Raw genomic sequence first — 25,590 nt, forward strand, 5'->3', positions numbered from 1 at the left:
CCATGGAGAGGCCTCCTTGTAGGTGACGTTTTGGAGGAAGGGGGCGTCTACAGAAAGGAAGCCATCAGGACAAATTAGTGCAGGTAGGAGGAGGGGGGAGAGGGCCTCTACGATTGCCAGCACACTGATGGAGCCGCCAGCGGAATGCTGAGCACCGCCCTGCTCGACGTCCTGGGGTCAACTCTTGTGACCCTACTGTGGGCCCAGGATGTGCTGGAGGCAACGTCAGACCTTGAAATACGTCGCTGATAAGGTAGACAAGATCCAGCCCGCATGCGCCTCTTCTGCGACATATTCTGAATATTCCCAGATCATAGGAACGTGAAAGCAAAAATAATAGCTAACATTTACGGAATGCCTGCTGCGCGCCACACGCAATTCTAAAGCTACTTCAGACACGTGATTTCATTTTGGTCCTCACAAAAATCCATTGTGATAGGTACTATTATCAGCTTGATTTGACAGTGAGAAAAACAGAGTCCAGAGTGGTTAAGTAGCTTTGCCTGAGGTCACGTAAGTATTAAAGGGTGGAGGCTGGATTTGAACAGAGACAGTTGTAAATCCTAACTTCTCTGGGCCCACTCTGTGCTCTGAACTCACCCGGTGACTGCAGCACTCGGTCCTATTTCGATGGGCATATTTACTGTCTCACCAACGAGACTGTAAGCCCCCTGCCCTCTGGGACCAGGTTGTAGATGGGCCTGTCCACTCTCTAGAGCCAGGGATGCCCAGGACACTCAGTAAGTATGTGCTGATTGATTCCATTCAGAGAAGCTTTAGAGATGTGTGTAAATCCCCAACCGCCACCCGCCCCCGCCCCCACCCACAATGTTGGATTTCCAGACCAAGGTGCAGATAGAGGAGGGGAAAAGAGGTTCCTAGGCATACGCTGTTCATTCAAAATATTACAAAGAACTTGATCATTAACCATGTCCTATAAATCAGATCTTACTGAATGTTGCAAAAAGAAAAATGCTCTAACAGGAGGTGTTTCTTGCAGTAGACGTGTCACTATGTCTGCATACACAAACAGCACACAGCTGAGGAGACATTCAAAATCTGGCAAGCTCCATTCCGTCCTCCAACAAGGAGATAAATAAATTATACATGACAAATCCAGCCATACATATGTGCAGAAATCATAATGATAACAGGGCAGTTATAAAAACAGAAACATCATACTAATATATAAACAATAGGGAAGGAAGGAAGGAAAGAAAAGAAAAAAAAAAAAGGAAGAAAGATGTTGCAATGTACAGACTAGCCAACATATGAAGTTTGCCTTGGTCACATGAATGAATGGAGCTTAGGCCGCATATTTTTAGAGAAAAGGAAATGAAATTCATGGATATACTGATCTGGGCTAAACCGTGGTGTATGTTCCGTTTCTCCAGTTTATGTTGAAATCTTTCACTAACTAGCTGTATGACTTCGGGCCTCTTTAAGTTACCTAAGCCAATAAATGTGCAGTTTGTGCATCCTTACAACGCACTTAATAATACAAGCCTCACTATTTTACAGGATGAAGCAGTAGAGAGTAAGAACACGGTCTCTGATTGCCTGGCTTACGTGTTCTTTATTCACAGTGCCACACTAAGTGACTTATCTGCTCTGCACTTCAGTTTCCTCATGTATGAAAGGTGGATTACACCAGTTCTACATCATAAAGTTGCAAAGATTAAATGGGCTAATACTCTGCAACAGTGGTGGGTGTCTGTGCATTTGTTTGCCTGTCCATCATCCACTTCTCCTTCTGGTAGTGAGTCCCAGATTTCCCTTTGAAGAATTACTCCTCTAGCCTCCCACTTAGCGTTCAGACTTTGTGGTTTGAGTAGAACGAACCACAGCCTCCCCAGTTCCAAAGGAGGGTCATATGACTCAAGCCTGATGAAACAGCATATTTCATTCTCCTGGTCACAGAGGTTTATGGATGGGCATGTGGCTCAAGTCAGACCTTTGAAGATCAATCTGGGGAATCTTGCTGTAACTATTGAAGAAGAGGCTTTTTCTTTCTGTGGGGGTTGCTAATCCAACAAGACATGTATCTGGAACTTCCACAGCCAATTTTCCATTGCAAAGAGAGCATCTACCTAAGAATGAAGCCAACAGAGAAAAGAGCGAAGGCAGAGACACAGATTCCCGACAACACAGTTTGAGCACCTAGATACATCCATGTCTAAAGCCATAACTCTGGGCTCTTCCGGTTGTCTGAATCAGTAAGTTCTCTTTTTGTTTAGGCAAATTTGAATTGAATTTCTTTAAAAATCCTAATTAATAAGTGCCCACTGGATATACAGAGTTCATTACACATGTTTATGAATGTGAGGCTCTGTGCCAGGAATTAGAAACACAGAGATAAATTGGACACAGTGTTTGCCTTCAAGAAGCCCATCCTCTTGTGGCAGAAACAGTCATATGAAGAGATGATTATAGTCCATGGGGTAAGTGTTATATTATAGCATGTCTGTAAACAAAGAGGAGGGAATGTATTCTCCTACCATAAAAGAGTCCTAGAAGGATCCACAAAGGAGAAATCACATGGTCAAGAATTTGAAGGATGCTTTTGTGTCGAGTTTTGTCTAGAAAGGAGGCGAGCCATAGTTTACACAGCCATAGAAGTCTGAAACGGTAGGTAGCAGTGGATAGTTGAGTGTATCTGAAATGTAGGGTGAGTCGAAGATGACTCATCTGGGTGCTTCATGTGATTTGGCAAAACCTCAAGACATTATTGACCAGCTGGCAAACAGTGAAAGGATTCACATGCAGTTTGGCTTCTTCCAAACACAAGATGACTGGACATTGACGTGAGGTACAGCCAGCTACATAATTTGTTGAGCTCAGCGTACAATGAAAATGTAAAAATTGTCCAAAAATTATTAAGAATTTCACGATTGTGACAGCAGAGTCCTTTAGAGTGTCGGGTCCCCTGCAATCACATAGGTTGTACGCCCAGGAAGAGACCTGCCTCTCGTCCATAATGTGGCCTGGGTCTAATTCCCACCAATGCCTTAAGCACTGCAAAAGCAGCCACCCCCCTGTGTGATGTGAACAGGGGGAATCGGGGCAAAGTCAGCGCAGGCTAAGAATTCTGATGTTCTGTTGCTGGGCTGATTTTCCTCTCCCCACCCTGAGCCTTGATGCACAGATCTCTCTTTCTGTCTTGACAAACCTCTCCTCCCCTTCACCAGCCCCTAAAGCTGGCCCCAAGAGCAAGTATGTCTGTAAAGTCACTTGGCTAGGCACTTAGAGAACAGAAGAGTAAGGGATGGAGGCCACCTGGGACTGGAGTCAGCTTTCAGGCATACATGAGAGAGGAATTCCCAGAATGCATCCAGTGACAGAAGTGTTAATGTGTAAATGTTTACAGCCTTCCTTCTTTGCACTAAAGAGAATTCTGCCTTTGTGTCTTTAATTTCTCCTCTTCTTCTACCCTCTAGGGATATTTCTATCTTTGCCAGTCAATTCTTGGCTTCTGCGATCTAGAACAAGGGACATTAGTAGAGAGAGAGAAAACTTCTAGCCAGTGTAGAGTGAAGGGCTTTCCATGGGAAGGACCTAAAACAAACATACAAAGCCAAAGGAAAGTGAGAGAGAAAGAAAAGAGAGGATCTGGAAGATCCGGTTTTAAAGGAATCTGTGGGTAGGAATTGAAAATAAGGTTCTGAGAGAGTCTTGGGTAAACCATAGGATGTGAGAGATACTGAGAGATTAAAGAACGGAGAAAGGGAATATTGGATAGCATTACTGCATGTTATGACTTGAATTTCATTTTGATGAAATAACATTATTTCAGAGAAAGTATGAAAGCCTGAGATTGCTCACAATTATTCTTACCTATTGTTGAGCTGGGCCATGTGGGATCTGAGTTACACTTGGGTTACATTGGTATTGTATGAGATGTTAATAAGTATTATATATATACACATAAATATATGCGTACCAAATGGTTCAATGAGCAAGGAAATCTGTGACATGTAATATCTAAATCTTCCTCTTAGACACTCTCATTAGCATTTTAAAGGCTCTGAGAAGTCCTGCAGCACAGAAAGCTGTTCAATTATATGCAATCCCAGGCTCCCTAAACTTATCCTACCATACATCACAGAATATATTTTATTTTTTTGAATATATTTAAAATAATACAATTTTTATATTATATTTTTATAATATAATTTTTTATATTTTATTTTTTATAATATAATTAATTTTTATATTGTATTTTATTTTATACAAGGCTGACCTTAAGCTTTTCTGTCTCAAGACTTTAGAGAAGGCTTCATGGACAAAGTATGTTTTAACTAGTATTTGAAGAATGGAGAAGGTAGGGAGTCGCCAGTTCAGTAGAACGCATGAAGAATAATAAATTAGTAGTTCAAGATTGGTGAGCAGTTCTCTGGGGTTTAAATGTAGAAAGAAAGGACCGTTTGCACTTCAGTTTGTTTTCACCAGGGAGAAAGTAGCCCCACCTTACATCCCTACCAGTGTGCTGGGAAGTGAGCGTTGAGATGACGGGGCTGTTGGGAAGCAGGTGGCAGCTCACCTGTTCTGAACCATACTCATGGCCATCCAGTCTACAGGATACACATTTTTCCCAATGAGGTCCTTGAACATGATAAATGTCTCCATCAAGAAGTCCTGCAATAGTAAAACAAAACACACCTGTCACCTTGCTTTATAGGAAATAACAGGAAGGGCCCAGATCTTGCTGGCTGTTCAAGTTTCTTCTTTAGTACTTTTTGGAGGGGTGGTATAGGAAAGGGCACAGTCTTTCATTAAGTGAATCCAATGAAACCAATGGCAATGAATCTGTAAATGGAAGCTTACAATTGGTTACCAGGAGACTGTTTCACAAACCTAAGTGGAACATGAATACGGAATGTGAAAACACTCTCAAAATAAAGCGCTATTAATTCTGTCTTTGGGAGTAAAGAAGTAAATGCATTCATTGATGTGGCAATTTTATAATCATCTTTCCAAATATGTATTTGAGCAGGAAATAATCTACACTACATGAATGCATCTCAGGTCACTGAGCAAACAAACTATTATTAAAAATGAACATCTAATTACTGTACTGTAAACACAGCTAATTCATCTGTCACAGGCAAGTGCTTGGGCAGCTATGAGGAAACACGATAGGGACTCTCTCCTTCTCCTCTGAAGAGGTTCAAAGTGGACCTCAACACACCCCATCAGATTTTGCAGTGGGTCAAATTTGTTCTCTACTTTTGGAGAACACAAATGCAAGACAAATCCAGATAGCAAAGGCCAGAACCACTGGCACCGGGACCCTCCTGAGCTGGAGGAAATGAAGTCATACCAACTGTGTGCTTTAGGTAAAATATAAAATCCATGGGAAACCTGTGCAGAGTTCTTTCCTGAAGCCAGCGGTTTTCAAATTATTTTAACAGTAGAATTCTTTGTTCAGAGAAAATCTTACCTGGAACCTATTATATAAAATAGAAAAAAGCAGCACAGTTCTGGTGGAAGTGCACACGTGTGTGTGTGTGCGTGCGCGCGTGGTGTGTGTGTGTGTGTGTGTGTGTGTTTATGGTAGAAGATACTGAGGCTGGGAGAAATATAATTTGAAAATCACTGCTTTAAGCTAAACTGAAAAATTCTGGAAATGAGATTGGTTCCTTTCCAGAAACCACTGCTTCTAGGGAAAATTACCTCAATGGTTTAAGTCCCGGTTTCCAAATCAGCAGAATGGGGATAACATCTACCCAAAGGGTTACTGTGAGGATTAAGTGCACACAGTCTGTAAGATGCTGCACACAGAGCCTGGCCCATTGTAAGTGTTCATTAAGTGAGCATAATCATACATCCTTGATGTCACCTGGGGAGGTGTGGCTAATGTCACGGGCACATTCCCTTCCTGCGGGAATGGAGAAAGCTTCTTCCTCATAGATGGAAAACCTGGCTTCTGAATGAGAAGATGTCACATGGCGTCAGGGCTGGAGCAGAGGTTCAAATCCTCCCTCTCCCACATACTGCCATGTGGCCTTGAGCAAACAGATTGTCCAATGTGACTGCTAACACCTGCGTCACAGTGCTAGAGGGTTACATAAGAAGTGTATACATTCAATAAAAAGGAATTCCCTTTCCTACCATCCTTCTCTCCTTTCCTTCCAATGAGGATCAAAAATGAGGAATCCAGTCTTTCTATTTCTGTGTCTCAGGACACAGAGAACCGAGGGGGAAAATCTTGGGTTATTTAGCTTTCCTTTTGTTTCAATTACTTATTTTTCTTTTGTATAGCCAGAAAGAGGTTCCATTTCTTGCCAATCCTACTCCAATGAAGAGACCTTCTCTCTGCTAAATGGATGAAGGTTTAGGACACTGGCTTCCTACTGATTCTCTTTCTGTGGGCCACTCTTTGAGGTTGGTCCAATAATGGTAACTCTGGTTCCTTCAAGGAGAGTTAAAAGTGAGCCCTCGGCAGCAGAACCCCTGAATCTGGCAGTAGTAAGGAGACAATGACAACGGTGACCATGCTGAGGGCAAAGGGACTGCTACACCCCTAGGCCAGCCCGAGCTGGGCTTTATGCTGAGGCCATCATGTGCTGCAGAGGTATGGGCTCTCAGGCGACAGGCACGCAGTCCTGAAGCAAATGGGTCCTGAGAGGCTAGATGAAGAAAGGGGCTCAGGGGCCAACCTTCTGTCTGCATTTGTTATTACAATGTCAGAACAGCCACCTCTTACCGGACACTTACAACGTGAGAGCTACTGTGCTCTCATGTAATCCCTTCTCAACCCTGGGACATAAATGATATTATTCCCACTTTACAGATGGGTAAGCTGAGGCTTAAGAAAAGTTAACTTGCCCACAGTCACACAGGTAGCTGGTGACAAATCCTAGATTCAAACCCAAGACTGTGTGTCTCCAACGCTTATGCTCTTAAGCCTCAAAATGTCCAAGGTCATCAACAAATATTTGTTAAGGCATATGCAGACTAGACATTCAGGGCTCCTGTCTGACATGGGCTGAAGCTGCATCCTAGAAGTGATATACACAAGCCTAAATGGGAGTGAGAAATCAGGATTCACACGAACATGCCTGCAAACTTAGACCCACAGGTACTCAAGGCTCATGGGAAGATCTTCTTGCCCTAAACTCTCAAGAATCCTTAGTGCAAAATATCTCCCCAACACTCCCCCGACCCAGCACCCTACAGACTCACCACAAGTTCCGAGCTGGTCTGGAAGGTCTCAATATAGAAGGAATAGTGCTGGTCACCCATCTGGTGCAGGATGGCTGTCATAGATGCCACAAAGTGACTCTGCAAGAAGTAAGGAAAAGTGCCATGAAACAGCAGAGAGAGGACCACGAGATTCCTCTTCTCCATTCACTTGACTTCGGTCTGGAAAACACCTCTCCATCCCAGGCCAGTATGAAAGGGCCCCCGAGGGATGGAGAATTTTTCCTCAGCAGATCAGCGTGTGAAACTTCCCTGAGAGTAAATGTCTCCTTATGGCTTATTCATCAGCTCATTCATCCAAAAAGCATTGACTGAACACCTATTATGTGCCTGGGACTGCATAGAAGCTCCAGATATAGACAATAAGGGCTCGATCCATTACCTCTCCGGGGGCTTGTTTGCTGGGAAAAGAGCACTGTATTGATGTCAGGGGATCCAGCCTGTACCAAGAGTCTGGAGACAGTCTGATTTTCTGGTAAACAATTTTACACGTCTAATTGCTAACTGTTTCATCTGTAAAGTGGGACAATAATCCATCCATATCTACCCCTGGAGATGTATCAAAGGATCAGATGGCTCCCATAGTGCCTTGAATACACTGAAGCTGTCAACAGATGCATCAACTGTACCACCACGAACCAGCCAGTGAGACGCCGGCAGCAACCAGGGATCGGCACTTGCTAAGGGCCATGGAGGGAAAAAGAAAAGAGAAGAGGTGGTGCTTGCTCTTCAGGAATTCATGATCTAGTTGGGAAAGCAAGATAAACATCCACAAGAGAAAAACTACAAGACCTTTGCCTGCGAAGCCAACCAAGTGCCAGAGGGACTCAGACGAGAAGGGAGACAACGCGAGGAGTCGGAGAGGAAGTGGGTCTGGAAGGATCCGCGGGATCAGAGAAGCGAGAACCCCCTCCTGTCATGCATCAGAATATATCACCTCACCCCCTTCTGCTTTCTCCCTCCCGGATTTTATGAGTCTGCACCAGGGTGGCGCTGTCAGTCAGGGCTGGCATCCGCAAGTGGAATGTAGGGAGCTCTGCTCTGGGAACCTGGTTAAAGGAAGTACTGCCCATAAATCTACCAGCTGGGAGAAGCCACTCAAGAGTGTCTCCTGCAACATTCCCCTGGGCTGCCATCTTAACCCCAGGAAGGCCCCCCCAAGGCCCTGTCAAGGGCAGGCTTGTGAAAGATGGCCCGTTTGGTGGGATGCAGGCATCTCCAGGGAACCCCGCTGCTAAAGGGTATCAGACATAATGCAGACCAGACAGGCGGGTCTGGAAGTACTATGTTTGAACCAAGTATTATATTTGTATCACAAACTGCTGTCTTTGTTTTAAAAAAAAAAACAAAAACTTTTCTTGGTCATTAAAATATAATGTGAAAAAAAAAATCCTCCCAGATGACAGGTTTACAGTTCAGCGATGGTGGTGGCAGGAGCAGCCTTGAGGTCCCCAGGAAGCTCCTTCCACACTCCCCCACAGGAAGCCTTAGGGATACTTCAAGCTCGCACTCCCAAAAGGAACCCCCAAAGATACGGACTCTCATTTGCTTCCACGTTCTTTCCGATTAGGACGTGAGGGAGAGTGTGCTCGCCCAGCCAGCAGGACCAGCTATGTCATTCGTGGGGCTCAGGACGAAATGAAAATTGAAGAGTCCTTGTAAAAATTCTTCAGAACTTCAAGTCAGCCTCAGAGCCCTTCTGAGCACTGGGCCAGGGCACACGCACGGGAAGCCAGCACTGCCTGTCAGTGACCGCCACACACATGCGCCATAAATGCTCAGAAACACGCAGAGGGGGCAGAGTGCGCCAGATGGGGACGCTCGGGAGCAACGGTGATGACACCATGTTGCTGGGGACCTGGCACCTCTACACTGGGGCCAACCACCTTGGCCATCCAGGGAGTCAAGTCCTCTCTCGGGCTCAGGCCCCCGGAGGGGGGTGGTGAGTTTGTGAAATTATCCATCCCTTTCAAACCAGACAGAACGTCACCATCGCTGCTAACTTAACCAGGTGCTCCCAAAACCAAGAAACAAGTGTATTACTGTTTATGCCTTTGGCAGGCTGGATGCAAAAAGAGAGAAATTTTCCGAGTTTGGGGGGGGGTGCATGTGTGAGAGTGTGTGTGTGTGTGTGACACACATGCCTGTGTCTCCTCTTCTCCCTCCATCTCTTCTGTGAGGAGCTTCCTCAAAGAATTCAGCCAGTGGCCACTAGAGGTCTTTCCTTTTCACATGGTAGCTGCCGTGCAGTTTTTCCGGCTTTTTATTTATTCCTACGTGAGCAGACCCACTACACTTCTTGCATATAAACAGTGAAAATTACAATATAAAGGACTTATTATTTCTTCTTTTGGAGTAATTCTGCTGCTGGCCAAAGCCTGGCTCATTTTGCAAAGAAGGGAAGGACATCCTCTGCAGGTAATTCCACGGCTTCAAGGTAAGAGATCTGGGAAGGTTTTATTTTTTTGTGATCCACCATCCTCTCGGAGAAAATGCTATCATCTCTTGGACAATAGTTTACTTTTAAAGCTTTGGCTTAAATGAGTCCTGCGATTGTGAGCGTGTGTGTGTGTGTATATGTGTGTGTGTGTGTGTGTGTGTGTGTGTGTGTGTTGGAAAATCCACCATTGTCAGAACTGCAGGCTGCCCCAAATGCACAGATACAGATACGGAATGCTTGTTATTTCCAAAGGCTTGATTTGAATTTGAAGGGGAAAAAAAAAAAAGCAAACAACGAACCTCAGAGCTCAAGTTGCCTGGAATTACCTTGAAAAGGCTGCATTGTCTTTTAAGCCTTGTTTAGAGAAACTTCCATGCTTCATTTGAAAGGAAAATAAAAGGGGAAGGGGTCCCCGTACCCATCTAAAAGAGTGACTGTTTTATGAAAGAAATTATTATCTTTTTATAAGGACTTGCTCAGGGTATGCAGCTCACCGATCAATCAAAATTACTTTTACCAGCTTGTCCGTTTCTCCGTTCTAACTACCACATAGAAAAACCCAGCCGAGTGCCTTCCAGTACGATCTGTGGTGCGATGTGACTGAAGTTTGGACAAGTTACCTGCATTTGGCTGTTAATGAGAAATGACAGTGCTTTACTTCCGACTGGAAGCATCTCCCTTTTTTCCTGCTAAGGTGTCTAGCCCACTTCAATGTCAGATCTGTCAGAAATCACACCAATGTGATGGACTGATTTCTGAAATGGAGACACCGGCAGCAGGTTCGAATACAGAAAAGGCTCCTCTTTGTTATTTAAATTAAAAACCAGAAAGAAAAAAAAAACACTCTTGGTCACGCAGTGGTAGAACGATGGAATCACGTTATGTTCCTCTGATGTTCATCCCTTTTTCAGTTGTGTCCTCAGCGCGGCAACCCACCTCTGTCCTTCCGGCCCCCTTCCCTTTTTTCACAAGTTTGAGACCTTCTACATCCACCATGTTTTAAGTGTTTAGAAAGAGATACAGGGACTGGGGGTGGGGGTGATGATCAGGCTGCATCTGCCGTAGCAACTCAGAATACTCCCAATGTTGACATGGCTCAAACTTTACAGTGTCAGAGCCCAAACTCCCAGCCCTGTCAGCAGCATGGAAAAGCCTGACCACCGCATGGGGGACAGGGGGGTGGAGGGACCCCCTGCAGTCCAGGCTAGTGACAAAGCCCCTCATTTCATCCCTGGTGGAGATTTTGTGGTCAACATATATTTACTACCAAGGCATGAGGCAGCCACTCATCCGTACCCAAGCAGCATGCCAGGTGCCTGGATAGGAAATTGCTTCTTGAAACAGAATACCAGGGGGACCTGCAGATTAAATTCCGGAGAGAAATTGTATCTGAGACGCTGGCACAAACCAGGCAGAGTCACCTCTGCTCCATTCGGGATGGTTTAAAATGTAGCTAATGAATCACAGCATGAAGAGACACGGTTTGAAACTAGGTCAAACGTGTAAAAATAAATGCAATCATCGCAGGCACTTGGCTGATGAGGGGCTACTTAACGCCTTGAGTGGCAGAGCTTATGTGCCATATAGAACGCTCTTCAGTGATCCGCGACCATCAATCCTCTTAATTAATTCAGCCTATCAGCGTGTAGGGAGGTCTTGTACACCTGGGAGAGAGCTGAAGCTCCGAAGGAAGACACTCAGGGTCTCTTCACCGTGTCGCGGCAAGAGAGAAAAAGAGAAACCCAATATTGTATCATTAGCATTAATTAGCTGGGGTACTAGGTGATCGCGATCAGGAGAACAGCCGTCTCCAAATTAACCCACCCCTTTGCATGAAAAATCACCATCATCATCATCATCATCATGTTATTGACAAGGCCAACAGTTTTGGTGCACAACACACAAGCCTATCTATTTAACCACCTCTAAAGCAAACACACCTACACACACACACACACACACACACACACACACACACACACACGTCAGGACCCCTGCAGTGCTGAGTGAACGAGGAAGAGGCTCTCAGTTTGCCTTGTCTTGAAGAACTAACGAAACAGGGGAGAGGGGCATGGTTGCTGCAGATGCGACCCCCGCTCACCTGAGATTGGTGGGAGTGATGAGACCGCAGAGGGAGGGAAAGAGCCAACTTCGGGAGCTTGCTACCTAAATGCCAGCATTACTATGCGATGCCAGCTGGTGACACGTTGCCATAGTAACTTCAAATAATGTGCTCGACCAAAATAAAATAAAATACAGAGAGCGCCAAGGAGAGGAGATGAAGGAGGAAAGTTTGCATGCCGAGGGAGGCTCACAGGGAGATGAAAAGTTTTATGGATGGGACCATCCATTTCCTTTGGAGAGACTAAGAGTAGCCACATGCCACTCTAAGGTTGCTTCTCCATTCACTCCCATGCCTGCCACGTGGTTATATAACAGGTTTTATTCTTGGATGGAATTGGCGCTGTCTGTGTGGTGGATCCAGGACTGGAGGTGGGAAGCTATGGTGTCAGGAAAAGCAGGGACCCTAAAATCCCTTCATCTTAGAGCTCGGTCAGGAAGCTCAGAGTTGTCGTTTGCAGCGATCTTCAGGGAAACTAGTGTGGGTGATCTGTCTTAGCAACCATCAAGGTCTGGGCACTGTGCTGAGTGCCCGGGTGCAGCAGCGAGCCGGAGGGGTAAGGCTGTGCTCCCAACAGCCTACATCTGATTCTGCCACGATGTCAAACATCCGAGTGGGGAACCTAGAAGCCAGACAGCCTGAATTCAAATCTCAGCTCTACCGCTTACTAGTGGTGTGACCTTGGGCAGAGTCTTGGGTCAGTGTAAAAGGGGATAGAAATATGCCTTACTTCATACAGTTTGGGTGAAAATTAAATCAGTTGTTTGGGTAAAGCACTTAGAACACAGAAAGCCCCCCAGATACTTATCCATTAGTATTATTATTGTCATTGTTGCTGACTCTGGGCCAGAGAAACCATGCAGATGGGCTAAAGGAAATCCTGAGCAGAGAAAATGATGACTCCATGTACCCATGATGGTCTGTGGACACACAGCGCCCCTGACACAGCTTGGGACAAACAGCCAAGTGTCCTTTGACTCTGGACATGCCTGTGCTTAACAACAGGCCCCAAGCAAAGCTCTTTAGTAAATCAAGCGTGTGCCTCTTGGAGCAGAGCACGCTGGGAGGTCTCTTTTATTTGGGGACTGTTGCTGGCAGGTAGGAAGAGTGACAACGGGGCCCCAATTGTTCAAAAGCCTGGAGTGTAACTGTTCTTTGCTGTAAACTTAGTCCCGCAGCTGTTTGGCTTTGGGAAGCGCCTGCCGTTGTGTGCAGTGACATTTCTTTGGCTGCCCAGGGATCCTGCTGTGTGACAGAGTAAACCAAGTCACCTTCCTCCAGGGAGAAGCTTCTTGATGGGCACAGATCCAGGGGTCCCGTGGAGCCTGCTCCACATCAAAGGCACAACATCGCAAGAAAACAGGACGGTGCCGCTCAGATGCTGTGTTCCCTGGATGCACCCTGACACATCCCATCTGTACAACACAGCAGCTCTTTAGAGTCCGCTGTGTGCATCCCTGCCTGGCCCTGTGGGCAATAATGATCACTCTCCAGCATCACCAGGGCCAGAAATGCAAACACGGTGTCTCCTCAGAGAGCTATCCTCACGGATAAGGAGCAGGAGGGGAGGGGTAACAGGGCCGCTTTGAATCAAGGCTGGAAAAGGAGCCGGAATTGGTCACACATTCTTCCTTTGAAACGAACATTCTCTGATCTTGGCTGGAGCCTTTGCATGTGGCTCTGCAGTGTGGGGTCACTTTAAATCTTCCAAAGGCTACAATGGGACGTTTAATCCAAAGGGAGGTGGAAGGCAAGCAAATTCTGTTCATTCATTACTTGTGCTCAGGACTCTAACTTTATCATCTCACTGAGTCATCTCAACACCCTCCTGAGGTCAGCCTCATGCCCATTTTACAGATGAGGAAAGTGAGATGCATGCAGGTCACGCAGCTTGCCTAGACAGACATTTAGTATATGGTGGGGCAGGAATAAGAATCTGGGTCTTTCTGGCTTTAAAATCTATGTTCTTTTTGTAAATCCATGATGTCTCCCATGTCATCACTGTCAGTTCCATCTGGGCAGAGATTTTTGTCCCTCTATTCCCTGCTGTATCACCAGAATCTAGACTTGAACTTGCACACAGTATGGGCTCAATAAATATTTGTTAGATAAGAGGTTGAACTTATTATCACATTCTCCACTTTCAAAAGAATGTTACAGGGACTGCGAGACTTCACAGACTCTGAAAAGTTAGGGTCATCAAAGGTAGAACCCCTTTGCCTTAGGAGAGGACAGAAATGAATTTCTATTCTATTTCAGAGCTTACTGCATCTTAAGTCATATTGACTGAGCCAGAGTAAGATCATTCTTTCACACATTCCTTAACAAATATTTCTTGAGCACCTACTATGTTCCGGGCATGGTTCTAGGTGCTGTGGACACAGTCATGGATAAGATTAACAAGCAATTTGTTCCTAAGGAGCTCGCATCCCCACTGGGTAGAGGGCCAGGGATGGGGAGACACATCACAATGAAGTGAATACATAAGGAAGATCATTTTAGGCAGTGGTATCTGCTCCTAACAAAATATTATAGAGCAATGAGATAGAGATGGCGTGGGAAGGGAGCTCTGTTCAATAGGGGAGATAAGGGTGGCCTCTTAGAGAGCCATTATTTGAGTGGAGATCTGAATGATGATGGTTGGTCCTGCAAAAGCTGGCAGAATAGCATCCGCGACAACTGAGCAGCAGATGTAAAGATCCTGAGGTAGGCTGTGCCTAGAGTTCTGGAGAAGGCCAGCACGGCTGGAAGGAACAAAACGAGGGAAGGCACACATGAGAAGAGGTCAGAGACACAGGCTGGGACCAGATCCTGAAAGCCTTTGAAAGTCAGGGGCAGGAGTTTGGGTCTTCTTCTAAGTGCAAAGGGAGGATTTGGGTTTTAGGAAGCTTGCTCTGGCTGCTGTGTGTTTCAAGAACCCCTCTTTAAAGAGGTAGTTTCCGAGTCTTAGCCACATCTCCAAGACGCCACCCTGGAGTTGTTCCCGGGGTCACGGGTGTGTGAAAAGCGCAGACCATGCTCTCAGTGTTGACTCTCCCTGTCCGTGGCAGCGCCACCACCCTTCAGCCAGCGTTTCTCACCACATGACTATTCATAGCAGGCTCTGGCCCTCCTTCGGCAGGCATGCAGGTGGACTCTAGTTTTACGTGGATCCCATATGCCTTCAAGTTCAGTGGTTTGCCTCCCTGTCGCTAGCGCCAAGTGAAGGGGAGGGAGCCTGCTACGGTGGCTCCCAGACTCTGATTAAAGCCACGCCAGCCATTGGGACTTGAGAAGGCTGCTTGCCAGGACAGGGGCTATCATTCAGGACACCCCAGTTTTTAACTAAACAGAAGATGATTTGTCTAAATGTTTCTAATTACGTCTGTGGAGGTGTGCGTGGAGAAGTTCACAAATGTGATTGCAAAAGGAGTAGTTTGAGAAACAGGGATTTATTCTCAGCACATACGCCAATGATGATCTTCTATGCTTTGCACCAAATGCCTCAGGAAGGGCTGTGTGCAAAAGTCTGTTTTGAGTCCTGGACAGTATGGTTTTGTCCTCGGCTCACATATTCCAGAGAAAAATCAAAGTCAGGAGCACTGCTTGCACGTGGGCTCTGGATCAGTCTTAAGCAGCCCCTCACCTTCTCCTGCAAATACGTGCATCCAGGTTGTATAAGACACCAGTGTCAACCTTCAACAGGGAAAAGTGTCACAAAAGGATATTATGACTCAGGAAGGAGGCACTGTGGGCTAAAGGAAAACAATAATAATTACTATTTTTTTAAATATTACTTTTGTTTGGGGGGGGCAGTAATTAGGTTTATTTATTTATTTATTTTTAGAGGAGGTACTAGGGACTGAGCCCAGGACCTTGCACACTTATCACTTGAGCTATATCCTCTCCCTCAATAATTACCATTTAAAAGGCTAAGTGTGTGTCGGGCAGTGTGCTAAGCCCTCTGTTCATCCATTGGTAAGGACATTTTATAGGGTTTTGGCAAAGGAAGGAAAGCACTGGAAGATGGAGAAGCTAATATCAGTTGGACGTTTATGTATCAGACACTGAAAAAGTACACATGGTCATAATACAGCTACCAGTTACTGAGCGCTTACCGCGGGCCAAGGGCTGCGCACGCTTTATCTCAGTTAATCCTCTCAGCGTTCAGTCAATGTTGGTAAAACCACGTGAACTTTACAGATGAGGAAACCAAGGAGCAGAGAGGTGACATGACCTGCCTAGCTCAGCTTGATTCCAGACTATTGTTTTGTAAACGTGACATTAACTTATTAATACGAAAATTAAGCAATACCTCAAAGTACAATGAAGAAAGGAAAAGTGCATTGTATTTTACTCCACCATGCCTCCTGCCCAACCTTGAATGTGGAGAATATTCAATATTCATTCAATTCAATAAACCTCTAGAATGGTTGAGGACAGTCTAGACATCTCTTGTGCCTATACAGAGAGGGAGGGAAGGATGGAGAGATGGAGATACGGATGGATGGATGGATGGATGGATGGGTGGATGGAACTAGGGTGGCAGATTACATAAGCAGACAGAATAACTGGTAAGGGTTGCCACACAGCTACATAGACAAGACCAGCCCTCTTAATGACTACGCCCTATGGCTTATGAGTCTCCATGATTTTAGGCTCAGCTGAGGATAACCCCTCCATTTTCTGCATTGTCTGGGGTTTTGAAGGCCAAGAACAGTTCAATGAGGGACACCAACACCACATATTAGGAAATATATCTGGTTTCCCACAGAAGCAGCTTTCCTGGAAGGCACCAGACAGGGCTCTCTAAGTACTGGGATAAAAATCCCAGCTCTCTTCGACATGCTCTGGATCTTTGGACAAGTTGCTTACATCTCAGAGCCTTAGTTCTCTGGTCTCTGAAATGGGGATAACAGTGCTGCCAGGGTGCAGAGGGTCCCGGGAGAGCCCGGCAACACAGAGGCACTCAAAAAGCCTTCTGGCCATGCTCAGCCTCAGCCCCCTTTCTGTTCACAGGGAGCAGTTCGTTGATCGGCTGGCAAAGTGTGGAGTTAGCTTTCGGTGCCTCGTGGAGGATGACTTACACCTCCCTGTGGCCCTGGAGAGCTGCACTGCGGGTGATGATCTACACCAGCTCTCGCTGCCCTTTGTTTCCATTCACAGAGCATCTGCGTTTCAAGCAGGGGAGGGGCAGGCAGACAAATCTGCTTACAGACAAACCAGGCAGCCAGGCAAGAGAGTTTTCAGGAGGGATGATTACTTTGTGGATAAAAGGATGTCTTTAGTTTGCCCCTCCTGTTTCCTCCACGAGGAATGAAGATGAGAGAAGAGTGAAGAAGGTCTTGTACATCGTGTTCTAAGCCCAGCTTTTCAACCAGACCTTTCCTGGCACTTTCCCCTACCTCCCCCAGAGAGGTCTAGTTTGTCCCTGCAGCAAGTGGTCGGCTAGTCCCGGCACACTCAGGTGCAGCTTATCCAGTGTGTGTGCAGGTGGCCTCTTTGCAAGCTCTCTGCATCGCTCAACCCAGCAGTGCTTAACCGAAGCAAAGGCACACTGACCATGTAACTCTTAATCCACACTAGGATTTCCCCCTTCCCAGATGATTCCTCACTCCCGGTAAATCAGTCAATTAGCCAATTATTCACTCAGCACCTATTATGTGTAAGGAGCTGTATCAGGTATGATCATGGTCCATACCCTGAAAGTCTCAGACTAGTAAGACAGATTCCTTCTTTTCCTTCCTTCCCCCTTCCTTCCTTCCTCCCTCCCTCCCTCCTTTCCTTCCTTCCTTCTTTCTTCCTTCTTCCCGCACTCCCTCCCTCTCTAATACAGTAGTTCTAACTAGGAGGCAACTTTTTCCCCCAGAGGGAATTTAACGATATCTGGAAACATTTTTGTCCACCGTAACAGAGGGAGAGGGGGAGGTTGCTACTGACACCTATCGGGTAAAGGCTAGGGAAGCTGCTAAGCAGCCTAGGATTCACAGTTCAGCCCTAATAACAAAGAGCGATCCAGCCCCAAATGTCACTGGTGCTGAAGTGAGAAATTCTGCTCTGTAGAGAGATACATATTATAATGCTGAATGACAGGTGCAAAATGAATGGGTAAAGTTTTCCCTAGGCTCTTAAGAAGTGAAAATGACCTTTGTAGTTAGGAATGTGCAGGGAAAAATTCACAGAGCATGTGGGACTCGAGGAGCTACAAGAGAGAAAGAGATTAAGCTAAGAGTGGGAAAGGACATCAGTAATAGAAAAAATACTTCATTTTATAATTTGATTAATTTGATTGATTGGTATTAACTGCCTAAAGAGCTGTGTGAGGAGTGATTCTAATGCCAGGCCCTAGCTCAGCAGGAAAGAGTGTGGCGATCGATTAGTGATGTCTGCTGTAGACAAGGGATGGGGAGGGATAGTACATGTGCTGAGAAATTGCTGTTCCACTTTTATACACGGTACATGGCAAGGAAAGAGGCAGAGGTGAAAATGAGCAAAGTGTTTTGGTACAGCAGAGGTTCACAGAGGGAGATCACAAGAGATATTTGGGGGGGCAGACTGGAAGGACCTTGAATGCCAGGCTTGAGGGCTTTGAATCTCAATCTGCCAGTAATGGGATGCCATGCAGGCACCTGCCCACTGGGTTGCCTTCAGGCCAGCTCTGCTGACAAGGTCTTGAGGACCAAAGAGAGCTACCCAAAGTCCTTGTTCTTCATTTCTATAAAGGGAGTACTATTTCATCTGTTAACAGTTCAAACTGGCAGAATCATCACGCTCTGGCTTTCATGAAGCTGATCCCCATGATGAAAAAAATCCTATGAAGCTGAACTCAGAGATAACTGTTTGAAAAGCTGACTCCAAGGGGTCACATTAATGAGCTCCTGTAAGCCCTTTTGGATAGAGCATTTCTTCTGCTGTCATTCATGCAAAAACAAAAAGGCTCCAAGGAGGCGGAGACAGAAGGGAGTGGAAGTCCACTCCTGGGTCGTCTGTTCCAGCTGACCCCCTGGTGAGGACGCTGCATTGCCTGCTGAGCTAGTGCTTCCTGTCAGCTCCCCGCTCCCCGGCTGGCTGGCTCCTGCCTGGGCAGTTTCCTCCCTGTCCTGGGAATGATACCTCATTGATTTATTGGGTTGCAATTTTCCAAATGACATCATACTCCTTTTTTTCCTCTCATCCTTTCCCTCTGCTCACCTCCCTCCTCTTAAATTCCCATTTGTCCCACTTCCACTTCCCTGTCCTTTGGAATGGTAACAACAACTTCCAATTACCATCCTCCGCAGTCCGCATTAGCTGCCTGCTGACTCCCTCTCCCCGTCATCATTAATAAAAGGTGACACTGCAGCTTGGCATGAATGCAGGTCCTCCCCCACCTGCCCCAACCTCCCGTCTCTGGGAGCAGAAGGCTTCCTGGCCACACAGTCCCGGCCTTTGATGCTTTCCTCCGGCACTCCACTCCTATCTCTGTGTTCTGATCCACACTCAGTTAAAGAAAAATCAAGTGATACAATGAAAAATGCCACCCAGAGAGCCGGCCTGGTGGCACCCAGATATCAGATCAACCTACCACACAGCCCCGTATTTGCTAATTCCGTCTAGAAAAGAAAACAGATGTCACAGTCATCTGGACTGACTTGCTCTTTAAAACCCCTGCTGACTCTTTCAACCCTGGCAGACCTGGAGAAATCCTAACACAAGTCTAATCGAAGTTAAAGCTTAGAATTAGAGTTGATGGGGAGAGTGACCCCTGGGAGTCCTTGCAGGCCAGCCTCCGTGCAGCACAAATGGGGAAGCCATGGACCAGAGAGGGTGAGGTGGTTCCCCATGGTCACACAGCCTCTGGAAGTGGCGGGGCTGGTACTAGAACCCAGCCGTTCTGACCACAGTGCTGAAGAAACTGTATCATTATCTACCAGCTCCAAACACTGGCCCCTGAGCCTCCAAATTCCTCACGAACAAAACGATTGTTCTTTCCCACTTCCTGTCTCAGCCAGGGTGTTGTCCTGATACCCAGAATAAATGGACCTCAACTGAGGCTGGTGTTTGAGATGCACATTCTTCTTTAACTTCCTCACCACATAGGTTTCAAGACTGGGGGAAGAACAAGCCATTGAGCACTAATTCCATCTTTCAGAAAAACTGAATGGGTGTCTCTGTCACCACGATTCATCCCTGCTTTAATCTATCACATTCTGTGCCCAGCATCCAAATATAGTTAAGAACATGAGATTAAAAACCAAACAGTTGATCACTGAAGTCACTCTGTGTAATGAAAATCCATCTGAATGTGTGTTTAAGGGGCCTCAGCGCAGGAACAGGGTGGGACGTGGGGGCTTTGCTTACATCCCTTTGCCCGGACATCCTCAAACCAGCAGCCCGCAGGCCTCATGCAGCTCCCAGAAATGATTTGTTTGGCCAAAACAGTGTTTTTAAAACAATTGACTCTTCTGTCAACATTTTAAAACTAGAAGCTATTGCATGAATTTTAGATTTTCGGCTTCTCTTGGATGTCTGGCAGATTCGGAGATACCATTCTGCTTTCTCATATGGCTGCACTGGTTGCTGCCCCCTGAAACCGGTAGGGGCTGGGGCAGGAGGTGAGCAAACACGTTCCAGGTAGCCAGCGCCTGGCCTCATTCAGTAACAACCATCTCATCCTGGTCTGCCCAGGACTTTCCAAGTTTTAGCACAGAAAATCCTATGTCTCAGGGAACCCCTCGATCCCTGGCAAATGGGGACAGTTGGTCACCCGACCTAGTTCCTCTTTTACGTACCTGCCTGGTTCCGGTGGGCACTTGCATGAAAGGCCTCTTCCCCACTGCTGCCTTCATGCCCACATGCCTCCACAGAATAACACTCAAGGCTGCCCACAATCTAAGTCCTATTTCTCTCCCTGCCTCCTCTTCCCACCTACATGCCATCTACTCTAAACTTCTCTTCACTCCCTGGACATTTGCACAAGACAAGGATGCCTTCTTTTATACACCATGAAGTCTAATTCATTTTTTAAAACTCATGCAAATACCACCCACTCCTCCAGGAAGCCTTCTCTGATTCCACCTGAGGCTCTTCTGTCCAGACACAGTTAGACGCTCCCTCCCTCTACTCCAATAACATGCAAATCTTTCTCCTTTCATTGTCCTCATCAAGTGGGTAAGCTCTGGAGGTGGCCGTCCTAAGGATTCAGAGGGAATCAGAATTGTGACAAAATTGAAATATGTGAGGACTGTGAAACTTAGTTTGAAGTCTCAGTGTCTCTGTTGTTGTGAGTTTTGCACAAGTCACCAAAATGAAAACTGAAAACCATCCCATAAGTATCTGTACCTACCCCATGGTGACATTAAGCTTTCTAAAGTCTAAGAACAGCTGGGTCTCCTGAACGCTGACATCTAACTCTCCTTCTGCCTGTAACAGAATCATAGTCATATGTCCAGGTGTCTGTGTTCTCCAGTAGGCTTGGAGACACTCAAGGGCAGGGACCTTCTCCCAGAGCCTGTGTCCTCCATGCCTGACACCTGGAAAGTGCTCAGTTGAAGTCTTTCCAAATGAGCGAGTATATGAGTGAGTGAACTCCTGTCGAGGAGACCAGGAAGACTGTCCCACCTGCTGTGATTTTAAAGGAAAAAAAGGTCTTCTTAGCTACGCCAGTGGCCACGGGGCCTCTGTTGCATTAGCTCATTGCCCTGAGCCATACACCGTCTAGAACAACCAGTCTAGGATGGGGGTCAAGATGTCATTCTTTTGGTCACTTCTCATAAGATTACAAAGTGTTGACAGCTTTAGGGTCTTTTTTGATAAGTAAAGAGAATTCTAGCAGTCCGGCTTCATACTGAACATTTCCCCCAGGACACCCCGCAGGCAGTTCGTAATAAACATGTCAACACCAACCCTTTCCTCCCAGAAGCCCCTTCCTCCTCCCCGTGTGCTCCTTCTCAGAATCACCCACTAACTCAAGACAGCAATCCAGCCCTGGTCCTTCATTCTGATTCTACCCCTCCCCCGTTCCATAAATCACCAAGCCCTGGAGATGCAGGAATTTGTCTTGAATGTGTTCGTCTCTCTGTCCCCAGTCTCACTGCCCCGATTAAAGCTGCCATCATTGTTGCCTGGATTATTGCAGCAGCCTCCCAAGTGGTCCCCTGCCTCCAAATCTGTCCCCTCTAATCTCCGTGTTACAGTCAGAAGTGTGATCTCACTGCAACGGAAATGAGACCAACTCTCACTCTTGCTTAAAATCTTCAATAGATCCTACCGTCTGTTAAGATAAAAATTCAAACCTCAAATTAGCCCAGGGTGCAGTTCCCTGTGTGACTGGCCCTTTTCAGCTTCATTTCTTCCCCTCTTCCTACCCACCCTTTTGAACTCTACCATCAGGCCACACAGAATTTGCCCTGATTCCCCTCCAGCTCACCTGTCCAGATCATATTTGATCACCTCCGACAGCCTGTCCACGCGCTGTTTCCAGCCTCAGCGTGCACGCATGCACGCACGCACACACACACACACCCCTCTAAACAATCTGCCTCATCACCTCTTCAGGTCTCATATTTGAAAGCACGTCCTCCAGAAAGGCTGTTGAGATTCTCTCCATCCTCAGCTGGGTTGGAGGTCCTTCTCTGAGCTCTCATGCCCCTACAATCATCGCTCCGATGGCCTTGATCAGAGTTTTGGGGAGCCCTCTCCTTATCTGTCTATCTCTGCCACAGGGCTGTGAAAGCAGAGACTGGGTTAGGGGCCCACTTTCTTCTTATGTCTTCATCTGCAATATACGCCTGGTGCATACAGGTACCCAACAAGTATCTGCTCAACGAACAGACACACAGTCTCAAAGGGAAGTGTGCATGGGACACAGATTGGGAAGGTGACTAAGTGGCATGTGCTGATTTAGGTCTGCTTTGAGGGGACACACAGACTGGTATATGGCTCCTTTCCAATCAAACAGGTCCCTCAAGGGAATGGGACTGAAGTCTTATCTGTCTTGGAGAATAGCTTCCTCACCCTTTGATGGCTTGAGCCTGAGTGGGAAGGGGACAGATTTTGGAGTCCTCGCTATGCTTTCAGGCTCATGTCCATGAACACAGTAGGAAGCAACACCGGACCCAGAGTTAGGAGGCTCTGGTCCCAGCTCCAGCCCTGCCCCTTGCTTCCTGTGTGCCCCAGGGCAAGTTGCGCTCCCCTCTCTGGTCTTTATCTACAAAACAAGGCTAGGGAATCAGCTCCTTCTACTCTGAGTGTGATGACTTAGAGTCTCCCACAGCTGAGTTTGCATCTTAGGCCCCTAGTTCCTCGCTGTGCAGGCCTCTGTAGGTACCTTGACTTCCCAGGGTGCGTGTAGACTAAATGTGATTACATTCCTTAAGTGGTTAACGCATTACTGCTCACAGCTTAAGTGCTCTATAAATGATTACAATTAAGCGTGCAGGCATGTCATATAGCTAAGTTATCAATGGTTGTAAGATAAAGCTACACAGAAACAGCTAAGATTTAGGCTCTTCAACTTTGAGTCATGTAACCACCGCCCTCTCCTCCCCCGCCAAAAAAAGGGCTGATTGTACAAATTTGCAGCAGCTATAGCTTTCAAATGAAGCATCCAACAAAACTGACATTATGTCACAATGAACATAATAAATGCTTATTATACTGAATCAAGCCACAATTATGCTCCTTCCATGATGGGATTATATATCTCATTTAGGAATTTTAAATCCCTTACAACTTCCGAGCATGATCTGTCACATGCTATCATTTAAAGACTGGTGGGGCGTTGTAGAAGAAAACTTCCCTGCCTCTGCGATGTCAGGTGATGCTTCCCTGAGAGCCCCCAGGTCTCATGTGAGTCTCTCCAAGCTTCCAGCTGGTAGAGGGGCATGAAGATGCCTTTCCAATGGATAAACCTGTGTTCCTGGAATCCTCCTCTGGCACAGGAACTGTGTGGGTTGTCACCTTTGTAGCTGGTTACAACCAAGGGACACCTGGAAAGTGGGAGCCAAGAGGCCCGCATTCTAGTCCTTCGCGATCAATGAGCTGGGTGATCTTGGATGAATAATTTACAGAGGTTAAGAGATTATAGGCCTCCATTTTCTCATCTGCAAAATAAAAAAAGAGGCCTATAGCTCTAAATTCTGGAAGTCTATGATTGGTACCTGAAATTAGACAGACTGCAGAATTAGGCCCCTTCTTTTCTTATTCCTTGGGTGAGATTTGGGCTTAGAAGTTGTGGATCCCAAACTTTGCTGCACATTAGAATTACCTGCTCTCCACTTCCCCACAAATGGGGATTTTTAATGTTCCTTGGGCGATTCTAAATGTGCAGTAAACTTGGGGAACCACTGCTCTTAGGAGGCCAGTGTAGCTCAATAGGCAAAAATAGGGCAGGCCACCCTGACTGCAGACTGGTCGGCTGTCTTAAACAACTTCTCAGTTCCTGTGAACATACTTCTCCTCATTTCTAAACTCATAAAGGTTTTACAAGCAATGATTGAGATAACGCGCAGGTACCCAGTGCCTTGCAAAGTGCAGTCCACAGACCAGCAGCATCGGGGTCACCTGGGAACTTGTTAGAAATGAAGAACCTCAGGTCCCAGTCCGGTCTTGATGATGCAGAACCCGATTCTAAGAAGATTCCCAGGTGGGTAGAAGGCCCATTGAAGTTTGAGAAGCACTGCTCTAGCACTTGGGGCTGTTCAGTACAAAGTATCTTTTGTAACCTTCTCATCCATCCTCCCCTTTCATTCATTAGCCACTCATCAACACTGGCACACCACGCGTAGGGCCAAATGCTGGGCCCTTAGCCTAGTGACTGGTACGTAGTAGGGCTTCAACAGATGTTTGGTGATTCAGTGAATGGATACAAAAAGGAATCAGACCTGGCTCCTGCTCTCAGGAGGGAGCTCATGGTCCAAAAGGAAAATTAAGACCGGAACTCAGGACAGAGTAATAGTCATGAATGACGAAGGCTCCCTTTTATTCACACACTAGCTATGTGGCAGGTGTATGCTAAGCGATTTACCTGCATAATCTCTCTGAATCCTCACAACAACTTTAGGGGTAAGGCTATTATTCTCTGCTTTAGACGAATGAGGAGACTGGCACAGAGAGGAAAAGTGGCTTGTCCAAAACCACACTCAGCTAGTACGTGGCACCGACAAGATCTGAAGGCAGGGCAGCCCCCGCCTGACCACTCTGCACTTCTGTCACTGCAAGATGAAGCACCGGGGCAATTTCTGCCTTACAGCTTTGACTAGCCCCTTTCAAGGGCAGCCCCGTCCCCAGGTGCCGTGGCGAGAGGCAGCAGGAGGCCCTGCAGGCAGGGACACTGCAGTGTTGCTGTTCCAAGCAGAAGAACTGGCCGGAGGGCTGAGAGCTCCTGCCGGCTGCTTGTCTGACACAGTCCACCACATCCAGCTGCCCCTCTCCCCGGCCTCTCTCCTACCACTTGGGCATTTTACTTGCAAATACATTCTGCGGAGGACACCAGGCTTCTCAATGACAAGTCTAGGCAACAGAAAGAAAAATCATTGTCTGAGCTTGCGGGTAGGAGGCAGCAACTTTCCGGAAATCTCCTGATGAGGAAGGAAGAGAGGCTGGGAATTCCAGACCAGGGGTCTTGAGCTCTGGGCTAAGGAGGAGCTGTGAACAAGGACAGGTCTTTGTTCACCAGGGACTCAAGATAATAATGTAATTCCCCTTGATCTTCCTCATCAAACAGAAGAGTTCCCGAAAATCTGCATCTGAATCATGTTTTGGTCAATATAATTTTATCATTCAACATGAGATGGTGGATGGCATGGTAATTAACTGAAATATTTATTTGTGCTTCAGCTCTCCTGTAATTTTCCTCCCCTTCTCC

General features: G+C 46.5%; 1 protein-coding gene across 1 annotated transcript in view; it reads right to left on the reverse strand.

Annotated features, from left to right (window-relative positions):
• The window catches only part of DOCK2 (dedicator of cytokinesis 2), a 371,332-nt gene that overhangs the window by 77,190 nt on the left and 268,552 nt on the right, over positions 1-25,590 (reverse strand). The window contains exons 28-29 of the mRNA XM_010972245.3: positions 7,186-7,284; positions 4,541-4,635 (exon numbers count right to left, since the gene is read on the reverse strand). Coding sequence (XP_010970547.2) covers positions 4,541-4,635; positions 7,186-7,284 — 194 coding nt within the window. The remainder of the gene's footprint in view (positions 1-4,540; positions 4,636-7,185; positions 7,285-25,590) is intronic.

Source organism: Camelus bactrianus, chromosome 22, assembly GCF_048773025.1.
Source record: "Camelus bactrianus isolate YW-2024 breed Bactrian camel chromosome 22, ASM4877302v1, whole genome shotgun sequence".
In the NCBI taxonomy this organism is placed as follows: Eukaryota; Metazoa; Chordata; class Mammalia; order Artiodactyla; family Camelidae; genus Camelus; species Camelus bactrianus.